This window comes from Glandiceps talaboti, chromosome 8, assembly GCF_964340395.1.
Source record: "Glandiceps talaboti chromosome 8, keGlaTala1.1, whole genome shotgun sequence".
In the NCBI taxonomy this organism is placed as follows: domain Eukaryota; kingdom Metazoa; phylum Hemichordata; class Enteropneusta; family Spengelidae; genus Glandiceps; species Glandiceps talaboti.
In genome coordinates, this window is record NC_135556.1 from 1,431,251 (window position 1) to 1,445,712 (window position 14,462).

A 14,462-nucleotide genomic window follows, 5' to 3' on the forward strand; every position below is an offset into this window, starting at 1 on the left:
CGGAATTTGAAACTTTAGAGCGTTCTCAGCCAAACTATGACCGAACTAACTGAGAAAATGAGAAGTACTCCAACTGTGACTTGAGAGATTGTATTTACACAGATTACCTTTCAAGTTGTGACTCAACTTTAATATTTGAATGAATTGTAACCCAGTTTTGACTTCTTTGAGTTGAAAAGTACAAATCTTTTATGTTCTTGAGCATAGTACATGTGCTGATATGTTATGTAGGGCTATTAAAATGGTATAAAAATACATGACATTGTAGAAATGTGCGAAATTCGTAGACATACCAGTTTGATTGATTATGTGTTTCACAAAACTGCACATTCATTCTTCAAATTCTAGAGGCAGGCATTGATTTAAAAATGTCTCACGCAATAGTCGGGGCAAAAACAGCTGAATTGTAGATTTGTATCTAAACTTCCGGTCTTTCTCACGCTTGTCGCATAAGTTTGGCCACTATCAGCCTGTCTATGTATAGGAAAATAACATATTTTCATCACAATTGTACGTTACATGACGCAGGCATTGATTTAAAAATGTCTCACGCAATAGTCGGGGCAAAAACAGCTGAATTGTAGATTTGTATCTAAACTTCCGGTCTTTCTCACGCTTGTCGCTTAAGTTTGGCCACTATCAGCCTGTCTATGTATAGGAAAATAACATATTTTCATCACAATTGTACGTTACATGATTTTGTATGGCTTCATGATATAAGGTATCTTCGAATGGGAACCCGTTTAGTGGGGAGGAAAGTACTTCGCGTTGCCTATATACATGCCATACGGCAGTATGAATGCCATTATCCGCTTGTTCAACTATCGAGTCCTTCCTTGCGTATACATAGCTGACAAAAATCAAAAATCGTCGTCAAAGACACCAGAAAATTCATGATCCACACTGGAAGACGCCATGCCATGCCATGGCATGACGTGTTGTGGTCATTAACATAAATTAGCATAACCGCGTATAATCTCTTCTCGCGTTTTGCAAGATTTTACATGTGATTTATGTCGCGTTGTGAGGTTTTTACACCCCGGACACTTGTCTGCATTACCGCTATATGTAATCGGATTAATCATACATAATGTACGCAAACGCATATCGCTTCAAAGGAAATTCCGCAGTTGCATATCCTGTGGGTGGAGGGTCTATGGTTTTAGTAAAAATCAAGAATAATAATGAGCAATTTGCGTAATTAATTGATCGATTGTCTGGTTGCACATGCACTTCGTTTTTAAAGTGCACCACCAATGGTGATGTAAACCAGGAAGTGACAGTACGGATGTATACACGCTGTTGTTCTACACTGAGAAAGACTGTTTTCAAGTATTTCAAGTGTTTGTATCGATATTTTCGTTGAATCTGAAGATTATTACATCGAAGCAAGGAGGTGAGCACTGAAAATACACATCATCTGGAAGCTTTATTGCCAAAATATACAGTCACGATCGTCTGCTCACTTCACACCTTTCAGGCATGTATGAGATTTGGAGCAGATGGTGTGTCTGTCAATCTCAATCGAAACAAGAATATATATCGATACGTTTCTGTCCAGATCTGAATTTTATATTTTGAGAAAGCAAACGAACTTGAGAGCCATGGAAATTCACCTCATTGTGGCATGCATCGCGAAATTCTTGAACTGAGTGTTACATTGCCATAAATGAGAATCAAAGTATAGAGCGGTATCAGGCTTACCATAAAGTATGTAAATTTTCTGATGCATACTAGGGATGTTGCGACGGTTTGAATTTTGTTTATTTTTTGCCGTGGAAACGAGTGTACATATCCCGGGTATGTAGGGGATCGCGAAAGTCGGAGTGTTCAAAGTCGAGTCAAGCTTTCCTGTATTGAGAATAGGTAGCGGATATTTGAATAACTTTTTTGACAACTAACTTCACTGGGACTTCAAAAATCACAGATATAGAGTTAAAATTCATTATGTTCAAATGATACCAATAAGCAATCCAAACAATTGTTCTGTATGCATGGTAAATGTACATATGTCTGTATGCATGTCGGATGTATGTGTATCCCTGTAAATTTGAGTAATTTGATTTCAAAAGCAATTACACCTGTTCCACTACATGTACATTGTACATACATAGATTGATATCACAACATGTACATACATAGATTGATATCACAAACTACTTTAAGATTTCTATAGTTTGGCACACCTTTTGCCAATTCAGGGGTATATCATGTACTAATAGCCTATTACCACAAAGATTGTTGCATTCCAGCAATTATTGTGTATGGAACAAAAAGCTCAATATTACCCTTATGGGAAGGCATTCAGTTTAAATCTGGTGATTTGAACAATTTGCCATCTAGACAACCAGGTAATATACCCACCAAATTTCATGGCAATCGGTCCAGTGGTTTTTGACTTTCAGTTGTTTACACACACACACACACACACAACACACAGACACAGACAGAAAGACACTTAGTGATGCCTATAGCACTACTGAGCCTTATCAGTTCAATTATGCTAAAAACTCATTTTAAGGTGTTTGCCAACGTTTTTTTAAAAAAGTTTTTAAACCAGAATAAGTTTCATGAACATGTTGTCTAGCAAAATCGAAATAGTGAATGTGAGTATTTTGAATCACCTTTAACAAGGGCAAAACTTTGTCTGTTAAGGTCTTGTTAAAGTAATGGCTTCTATGAAAGTATAAATTGATGACTACACTATAGGATGATAGAGCCACAAAGGTAAGTGATGACAGAGCCACAAAGGTAAGTCTGGAATGATAGAGCCACAAAGGTAAGTGATGAATGACAGAGCCACAAAGGTAAGTCTGGAAGGATAGAGCCACAAAGGTAAGTCTGTCTGCTGCAAGTACAGATCGAAGTCAATTTTTTGAAAAATAGGATACATCAGTTTTAACTTTTATATGAAAATGTACAATGAATGATTATGGGCTGAAAATTGTCCATTTGCAGAGAAGAACAATCACACTAGATATACAATATAAATATCTACATGTTTTTAGTATTCAGCACCCCTTAATCAAATATAACTTAAATATATATCTACATATATGATCAGATGATATGTAAGCAAACAGATTTACCTGTTGTAAGTTGAATTTTATTATTATATTTTACTTTATTTCAGTGGGGAAGACATATTAAGTAAAGTCATATTTAAAAAACAGATCTTGCAGTGATTTCAGGTTTGGATGTATAGATTTCACTTCATCTAGATAGTAAAATTTTATGCTAATTTTCTTTGCAATAATTTTTCATGTGTATTTTGCGGAATAATATAATTATACCTCCTGAAGCATAATTAATGAAAAATCAGGATGGCAATTTAGAACTCAAATATTTTAGCACAGAACCAGTGATGTACACAGGGGTTGCTGTGTAAAAAAAACCCTGCAGTGTATGTAATCCAGATTTACTGTTCAGAGACAATAGCTTGGCTTGTGCATGATATTGTATCTACAATTCAATTAGTCAAGTTTTTCCCATTATTCAAGCACAAATGTTGAAACTTTTTCTCACACATCTACTAATTCAATCATAGGGTGTTTTAAATAGAACTTAATAGCAATTTCTCTATTTTCGGCTCAGTACACGAAATTTAGTTGCTGTTACTCAATCGCTTGGTGTTTCTTGGCTAGTTCTACCAAGTCAGGAACATTTTCAATCTTGAAATCTAACAACATTTGCCCATAAGCTTTACCCTGCAAAGAGAACACATAAGTGGAAAGTTATCAGCTTATTGCTATCGCGTACATGGGGTGGGGGTGGGGGCGGTGGTGGCAGGGTGGGGGGGTGGGTGGGTTAATTCCTACTTTGCGATCATTCACTTTTTCATATTTTAGATTTTCAACTGTTATACTCAAATTAGCATATGGATAGTGACAAAACATCACATCACATTTATTCCAAATTTGTACACATGTAGAATAAATCAATTAACTTTATAAGTTTAATGGAGTCAAGATAGTCAAACTGTATACTTTACTAAGTTTAATGGAGTCAAGACGGTCAAACTGTATACTTGACTAATGAGTTAAGATAGTCAAACTGTATACTTTATAAGTTTAATGGAGTCAATACGGTCAAACTGTATACTTGACTAATAAGTTTAATGGAGTCAAGACAGTCAAACTGTATATTTGACTAATAAGTTTAATAGAGTCAAGATAGTCAAACTGTATACTTGACTAATAAGTTTAATGGAGTCAAGATAGTCAAACTGTATACTTGACTAATAAGTTTAATGGAGTCAAGATGGTCAAACTGTATACTTGACTAATAAGTTTAATGGAGTCAAGATAGTCAAACTGTATACTTGACTAATAAGTTTAATGGAGTCAAGACGGTCAAACTGTATACTTGACTAATAAGTTTTATGGAGTCAAGATGGTCAAACTGTATACTTGACTAATAAGTTTAATGGAGTCAAGATGGTCAAACTGTATACTTGACTAATAAGTTTAATAGAGTCAAGACGGTCAAACTGTATACTTGACTAATAACTTTAATGACTTTAAGTCAATGACAAAACATCACATCACATTTATTCCAAATTTGTACACATGTAGAATAAATCAATTAACTTTATAAGTTTAATGGAGTCAAGACAGTCAAACTGTATATTTGACTAATAAGTTTAATAGAGTCAAGATAGTCAAACTGTATACTTGACTAATAAGTTTAATGGAGTCAAGATAGTCAAACTGTATACTTGACTAATAAGTTTAATGGACTCAAGACAGTCAAACTGTATACTTGACTAATAAGTTTAATGGAGTCAAGATAGTCAAACTGTATATTTGACTAATAAGTTTAATGGAGTCAAGATGGTCAAACTGTATATTTGACTAATAAGTTTAATGGAGTCAAGACAGTCAAACTGTATACTTGACTAATAAGTTTAATGGAGTCAAGACGGTCAAACTGTATACTTGACTAATGAGTTAAGATAGTCAAACTGTATACTTGACTAATAAGTTTAATAGAGTCAAGACAGTCAAACTGTATACTTGAATAATAAGTTTAATAGAGTCAAGACGGCCAAATTGTATACTTGACTAATAAGTTTATTAGAATCAAGATACTCAAACTGTATACTTGACTAATAAGTTTAATGGAGTCAAGATGGTCAAACTGTATACTTGACTAATAAGTTTAATAGAGTCAAGATGGTCAAACTGTATACTTGACTAATAACTTTAATGACTTTAAGTCAATGACAAAACATCACATCACATTTATTCCAAATTTGTACACATGTAGAATAAATCAATTAACTTTATAAGTTTAATGGAGTCAAGACAGTCAAACTGTATACTTTACTAACAAGTTTAATAGAGTCAAGATGGTCAAACTGTATACTTGACTAATAAGTTTAATGGAGTCAAGATGGTCAAACTGTATATTTGACTAATAAGTTTAATGGAGTCAAGACAGTCAAACTGTATATTTGACTAATAAGTTTAATGGAGTCAAGATGGTCAAACTGTATACTTGACTAATAAGTTTAATGGACTCAAGATGGTCAAACTGTATACTTGACTAATAAGTTTAATAGAGTCAAGACGGTCAAACTGTATACTTGACTAATAAGTTTAATGGAGTCAAGATAGTCAAACTGTATACTTGACTAATAAGTTTAATGGAGTCAAGACAGTCAAACTGTATACTTGACTAATAAGTTTAATAGAGTCAAGATGGTCAAACTGTATATTTGACTAATAACTTTAATAGAGTCAAGACTGTCAAACTGTATACTTGATTAATAAGTTTAATGGAGTTAAGATGGTCAAACTGTATACTTGACTAATAAGTTTAATAGAGGCTAATCTGCCTAGTAATTTTGAAGTTTAAAAGTTTTGACCAAAAATCATATTTTTTTTACCTAAATCACACATGTCATGCGATCATTTTGATTTATCATATCATGGCAATCGGTCCAGCAGTTTTTGACTTTAAGTTGTTTACACACAAACAAACACACACACATCCACAGACAGACAAACACTTTCCCATGCCTACAGCACTACTGAACCAGTTCCGCAGTGCTAAAAAAATTAAACACGGTACCACAACAAATACTTTGTAAAGTGGTAATTTACCTAATCAAAAGGATTGAATTGTTTCTCGTAAAATATCTGATATATTGAAAAACATTGCTGCTCCATGACTTTTAATTGATAATATATACAACTTCAGACACCAGACCGTGGACAAAAAGAAACCCGATCAAACAAGGAAAGTAAACAACTGCATTAATTTTGATTAATAACACTTCTCACAACACGTTGGAAGTACTTAGAGTCCTATTACATTTTATCATTTGATAAAGAACAGTTTTATGGCCACATTATATAGTTCACATTCACAAATAACTTTCAATTTCCCCTGGAATTTCATGTACACATGAACTGGCCATAAAACTGCTCTTATCAAACCATGATGTATAATAAAACTCTCTCCTGTTCCAACATGCTGAGCCAATTGTTACTGATTCAATTCATTTGTTTACTTTCCCTGTTTGTAACAGTTTCTATTTGTCCACAGTCTGGTGTCGGCAGTTGTAATAAAATTAATGACAATGTCTTACCTGAGGATCACATCTTAGTGATGCTATACCACCACCACCGAGACAATTATCCAACAAGAAATTGAATGCATGAATTCCTGGAAGTTCATACCTGACAAAAATAAGAATAACCATGATAGAATCTATTAAATATTTTATTACGTAATAAGGTACCTTACAATTCAACCCCCCCTCTCCCTCACAACTAAAATGGCCAAAATTGAACTTGTGTCAAAATTGAAAATGCATCATTGATCCATAGTAGACTACATTGTACATAATAAGATGTCTTACAATTCTAGTATTATTGGTCCATAGTAGATTACATTGCACACAATAAGATGTCTTACAATACTAGTATTATTGGTCCATAGTAGACTACATTGCACACAATAAGATGTCTTACAATACTAGTATTATTTGTCCATAGTAGACTACATTGCACACAACAAGATGTCTTACAATACTAGTATTATTGGTCCATAGTAGACTACATTGCACACAATAAGATGTCTTACAATACTAGTATTATTTGTCCATAGTAGACTACATTGCACACAACAAGATGTCTTACAATACTAGTATTATTGGTCCATAGTAGACTACATTGCACACAATAAGATGTCTTACAATACTAGTATTATTTGTCCATAGTAGACTACATTGTACATAATAAGAGGTCTTACAATACTAGTATTATTGGTCCATAGTAGACTACATTGCACACAATAAGATGTCTAACAATACTAGTATTATTGGTCCATAGTAGACTACATTGCACATAATAAGATGTCTTACAATACTAGTATTATTGGTCCATAGTATACTACATTGCACGTAATAAGATGTCTTAAAATATTAGTATTATTGGTCCATAGTAGACTACATTGCACACAATAAGATGTCTTACAATACTAGTATTATTGGTCCATAGTAGACTACATTGTACATAATAGGATGTCTAACAATACTAGTATTATTGGTCCATAGTAGACTACATTGTACATAATAAGATGTCTTACAATACTAGTATTATTGGTCCATAGTAGACTACATTGCACACAATAAGATGTCTTACAATACTAGTATTATTGGTCCATAGTAGACTACATTGTACATAATAAGATGTCTAACAATACTAGTATTATTGGTCCATAGTAGACTACATTGCACACAATAAGATGTCTTACAATACTAGTATTATTGGTCCATAGTAGACTACATTGTACATAATAAGATGTCTTACAATACTAGTATTATTGGTCCATAGTAGACTACATTGCACACAACAAGATGTCTTACAATACTAGTATTATTGGTCCATAGTAGACTACATTGCACATATTAAGATGTCTAACAATACTAGTATTATTGGTCCATAGTAGACTACATTGTACATAATAAGATGTCTTACAATACTAGTATTATTGGTCCATAGTAGACTACATTGCACACATTAAGATGTCTTACAATACTAGTATTATTGGTCCATAGTAGACTACATTGCACACAATAACATGTCTTACAATACTAGTATTATTGGTCCATAGTAGACTACATTGCACATAATAAGATGTCTTACAATACTAGTATTATTGGTCCATAGTAGACTACATTGCACACAATAAGATGTCTTACAATACTAGTATTATTGGTCCATAGTAGACTACATTGTACATAATAAGATGTCTTACAATACTAGTATTATTGGTCCATAGTAGACTACATTGCACACAATAAGATGTCTTACAATACTAGTATTATTGGTCCATAGTAGACTACATTGCACATATTAAGATGTCTAACAATACTAGTATTATTGGTCCATAGTAGACTACATTGTACATAATAAGATGTCTTACAATACTAGTATTATTGGTCCATAGTAGACTACATTGCACACATTAAGATGTCTTACAATACTAGTATTATTGGTCCATTGTAGACTACATTGTACATAATAAGATGTCTTACAATACTAGTATTATTGGTCCATAGTAGACTACATTGCACACAATAACATGTCTTACAATACTAGTATTATTGGTCCATAGTAGACTACATTGCACATAATAAGATGTCTTACAATACTAGTATTATTGGTCCATAGTAGACTACATTGCACACATTAAGATGTCTTACAATACTAGTGTTATTGGTCCATAGTAGACTACATTGCACACAATAAGATGTCTTACAATACTAGTATTATTTATCCATAGTAGACTACATTGCACATAATAAGATGTCTTACAATACTAGTATTATTGGTCCATAGTAGACTACATTGCACACATTAAGATGTCTTACAATACTAGTGTTATTGGTCCATAGTAGACTACATTGTATATAATAAGATGTCTAACAATACTAGTATTATTGGTCCATAGTAGACTACATTGCACATAATAAGATGTCTTACAATACTAGTATTATTGGTCCATAGTAGACTACATAGTACATAATAAGATGTCTTACAATACTAGTATTATTGGTCCATAGTAGACTACATTGCACATAATAAGATGTCTTACAATACTAGTATTATTGGTCCATAGTAGACTACATTGCACATAATAAGATGTCTTACATTCTAGTATTATTGGTCCATAGTAGACTACTTAGTACATAATAAGATGTCTTACAATACTAGTGTTATTGGTCTATAGTAGACTACATAGTACATAATAAGATGTCTTACAATACTAGTATTATTGGTCCATAGTAGACTACATTGCACACAACAAGATGTCTTACAATACTAGTATTATTGGTCTATAGTAGACTACATAGTACATAATAAGATGTCTTACAATACTAGTATTATTGGTCTATAGTAGACTACATTGCACATAATAAGATGTCTAACAATACTAGTATTATTGGTCTATAGTAGATTACATTGCACACAATAAGATGTCTTACAATACTAGTATTATTGGTCCATAGTAGACTACATTGCACATAATAAGATGTCTTACAATACTAGTACATGTATTATTGGTCCATAGTAGACTACATTGCACACAATAAGATGTCTAACAATACTAGTATTATTGGTCCATAGTAGACTACATTGCACACAATAAGATGTCTTACAATACTAGTATTATTGGTCCATAGAAGACTACATTGCACACAATAAGATGTCTAACAATACTAGTATTATTGGTCCATAGTAGACTACATTGCACACAATAAGATGTCTAACAATACTAGTATTATTGGTCCATAGAAGACTACATTGCACACAATAAGATGTCTTACAATACTAGTATTATTGGTCCATAGTAGACTACATTGCACACAATAAGATGTCTAACAATACTAGTATTATTGGTCCATAGAAGACTACATTGAAAACAATAAGATGTCTTACAATACTAGTATTATTGGTCCATAGTAGACTACATTGCACACAATAAGATGTCTTACAATACTAGTATTATTGGTCCATAGTAGACTACATTGCACATAATAAGATGTCTTACAATACTAGTATTATTGGTCCATAGTAGACTACATTGCACACAATAAGATGTCTTACAATACTAGTATTATTGGTCCATAGTAGACTACATTGAACACAATAAGATGTCTTACAATACTAGTATTATTGGTCCATAGTAGACTACATTGCACACAATAACATGTCTTACAATACTAGTATTATTGGTCCATAGTAGACTACATTGCACATAATAAGATGTCTTACAATACTAGTATTATTGGTCCATAGTATAGTAGACTACATTGCACACATTAAGATGTCTTACAATACTAGTGTTATTGGTCCATAGTAGACTACATTGCACTGTACAATATCTTACCCACAACTCTCTCTGATTGATATGCTTGGAGGTTCCTTATTTTATAACTTTTTCAATAATCCATACTTTTCAACATTTTAAGCATAGTAATTAAGTTTAATTAATATGTAGCAAAAGTACGCTTAGGAATCAAAAATAAAGTTCTAAATTTTGTACAAAAATGAACTAACAACTAAATTAAGCATGTGCTGTGAATAAAATACTTTTCACTGTCAAAGTGTCAATAACTTGGGTAGTCAGTGTGTATGATGAGTTTTAGTATGTAAATTTCTTTTGTCATACCTATTCAAATAAATCTATATCTTTGGCAAAGTCATAACAGGTGCATATATTTTCCTTAGTTTCGTCGCAAATATTCTTCATGTCTTTCAAGAAAATCTGCTGACAAATTCCTAAAATTGCTACTCCTTCTACAATAAATTACTGATACCAGAACCGATGAAAATGGGTATTCAGAAATTCACCAGTGGCAATTCTACGCTTGCCAAATGGAAAAAATGTTTTTACAAAACCCTATACACTGGTGAGATTTGTCTGACTTCAAGGAGATGATGTCCTACACTACAAATCAGAGAGAGTTGTGGGTAAAATGTTGTACAGTGCATTGTACATAATAAGATGTCTAACAATACTAGTATTATTTGTCCATAGTAGACTACATTGCACATAATAAGATGTCTTACAATACTAGTGTTATTGGTCCATAGTAGACTACATTGTACAAAATAAGATGTCTTACAATACTAGTATTATTGGTCCATAGTAGACTACATTGCACATAATAAGATGTCTTACAATACTAGTATTATTGGTCCATAGTAGACTACATTGCACACAACAAGATGTGTTACAATACTAGTATTATTGGTCCATAGAAGACTACATTGCACACATTAAGATGTCTTACAATACTAGTGTTATTGGTCCATAGTAGACTACATTGTATATAATAAGATGTCTAACAATACTAGTATTATTGGTCCATAGTAGACTACATTGCACATAATAAGATGTCTTACAATACTAGTATTATTGGTCCATAGTAGACTACATAGTACATAATAAGATGTCTTACAATACTAGTATTATTGGTCCATAGTAGACTACATAGTACATAATAAGATGTCTTACAATACTAGTATTATTGGTCCATAGTAGACTACATTGCACATAATAAGATGTCTTACAATACCAGTATTATTGGTCCATAGTAGACTACATTGTACACAATAACATGTCTTACAATACTAGTATTATTGGTCCATAGTAGACTACATTGCACATAATAAGATGTCTAACAATACTAGTATTATTGGTCCATAGTAGACTACATTGCACACAACAAGATGTCTTACAATACCAGTATTATTGGTCCATAGTAGACTACATTGCACACAATAAGATGTCTTACAATACTAGTATTATTGGTCCATAGTAGACTACATTGCACACAATAAGATGTCTTACAATACTAGTATTATTTGTCCATAGTAGACTACTTAGTACATAATAAGATGTCTTACAATACTAGTGTTATTGGTCTATAGTAGACTACATAGTACATAATAAGATGTCTTACAATACTAGTGTTATTGGTCTATAGTAGACTACATTGCACATAATAAGATGTCTTACAATACTAGTATTATTGGTCCATAGTAGACTACATAGTACATAATAAGATGTCTTACAATACTAGTATTATTGGTCCATAGTAGACTACATTGCACATAATAAGATGTCTTACAATACTAGTATTATTGGTCCATAGTAGACTACATAGTACATAATAAGATGTCTTACAATACTAGTATTATTTGTCCATAGTAGACTACATAGTGCATAATAAGATATCTTACAATACTAGTATTATTGGTCCATAGTAGACTACATTGCACACAATAAGATGTCTTACAATACTAGTATTATTGGTCCATAGTAGACTACATTGCACACAATAAGATGCCTTACAATACTAGTATTATTGGTCCATAGAAGACTACATTGAACACAATAACATGTCTTACAATACTAGTATTATTGGTCCATTGTAGACTACATTGCACATAATAAGATGTCTAACAATACTAGTATTATTGGTCCATTGTAGACTACATTGTACATAATAGGATGTCTTACACAATAACATGTCTTACAATACTAGTATTATTGGTCCATTGTAGACTACATTGCACATAATAAGATGTCTAACAATACTAGTATTATTGGTCCATTGTAGACTACATTGTACATAATAGGATGTCTTACATTCTAGTATTATTGGTCCATAGTAGACTACATTGTACATAATAAGATGTCTTACAATATTAGTATTATTGGTCCATAGTTGACTACATTGCACATAATAAGATGTCTTACAATACTAGTATTATTGGTCTATAGTAGACTACATTGTACATATTAAGATGTCTTACAATATTAGTATTATTGGTCCATAGTTGACTACATTGCACATAATAAGATGTCTTACAATACTAGTATTATTGGTCCATAGTAGACTACATTGTACATAATAAGATGTCTTACAATACTAGTATTATTGGTCCATAGTAGACTACATTGCACACAATAAGATGTCTTACAATACTAGTGTTATTGGTCTATAGTAGACTACATAGTACATAATAAGATGTCTTACAATACTAGTGTTATTGGTCTATAGTAGACTACATTGCACATAATAAGATGTCTTACAATACTAGTATTATTGGTCCATAGTAGACTACATAGTACATAATAAGATGTCTTACAATACTAGTATTATTGGTCCATAGTAGACTACATAGTACATAATAAGATGTCTTACAATACTAGTATTATTGGTCCATAGTAGACTACATTGCACACAATAACATGTCTTACAATACTATTATTATTGGTCCATAGTAGACTACATTGCACATAATAAGATGTCTTACAATACTAGTATTATTGGTCCATAGTAGACTACATAGTACATAATAAGATGTCTTACAATACTAGTATTATTTGTCCATAGTAGACTACATAGTGCATAATAAGATGTCTTACAATACTAGTATTATTGGTCCATAGTAGACTACATTGCACACAATAAGATGTCTTACAATACTAGTATTATTGGTCCATAGAAGACTACATTGAAAAAAATAAGATGTCTTACAATACTAGTACATGTATTATTGGTCCATTGTAGAATACATTGCACATAATAAGATGTCTAACAATACTAGTATTATTGGTCCATTGTAGACTACATTGTACATAATAGGATGTCTTACATTCTAGTATTATTGGTCCATAGTAGACTACATTGTACATAATAAGATGTCTTACAATATTAGTATTATTGGTCTATAGTAGACTACATTGCACACAATAAGATGTCTTACAATACTAGTATTATTGGTCCATAGTAGACTACATTGTACATAATAAGATGTCTAACAATACTAGTATTATTGGTCTATAGTAGACTACATTGTACATAATAAGATGTCTTACAATATTAGTATTATTGGTCCATAGTAGACTACATTGCACATAATAAGATGTCTTACAATACTAGTATTATTGGTCCATAGTAGACTACATAGTACATAATAAGATGTCTTACAATACTAGTATTATTGGTCCATAGTAGACTACATTGCACGTAATAAGATGTCTTACAATACTAGTATTATTGGTCCATAGTAGACTACATTGCACACAATAAGATGTGTTACGATACTAGTATTATTGGTCCATAGTAGACTACATTGTACACAATAAGATGTCTTACAATACTAGTATTATTGGTCCATAGTAGACTACATTGTACATAATAAGATGTCTTACAATACTAGTATTATTGATCCATAGTAGACTACATTGTACATAATAAGATGTCTTACAATACTAGTATTATTGGTCCATAGTAGACTACATTGTACACAATAAGATGTCTTACAATACTAGTATTATTGGTCCATAGTAGACTACATTGTACATAATAAGATGTCTTACAATACTAGTATTATTGATCCATAGTAGACTACATTGCACATAATGAGATG

General features: G+C 32.0%; 1 protein-coding gene across 2 annotated transcripts in view; it reads right to left on the reverse strand.

Moving 5' to 3' along the window:
• Positions 1–3,139: 3,139 nt before the first annotated feature.
• The window catches only part of LOC144438902 (uncharacterized), a 90,636-nt gene continuing 79,313 nt past the window's right edge, over positions 3,140–14,462 (reverse strand). For both annotated transcript variants that reach the window (XM_078128123.1, XM_078128127.1), the window contains 2 exons: positions 6,596–6,686; positions 3,140–3,707 (listed from right to left, as the gene is read on the reverse strand). In XM_078128123.1, coding sequence (XP_077984249.1) covers positions 3,615–3,707; positions 6,596–6,686 — 184 coding nt within the window. In that variant the 3' untranslated portion in view covers positions 3,140–3,614. The remainder of the gene's footprint in view (positions 3,708–6,595; positions 6,687–14,462) is intronic.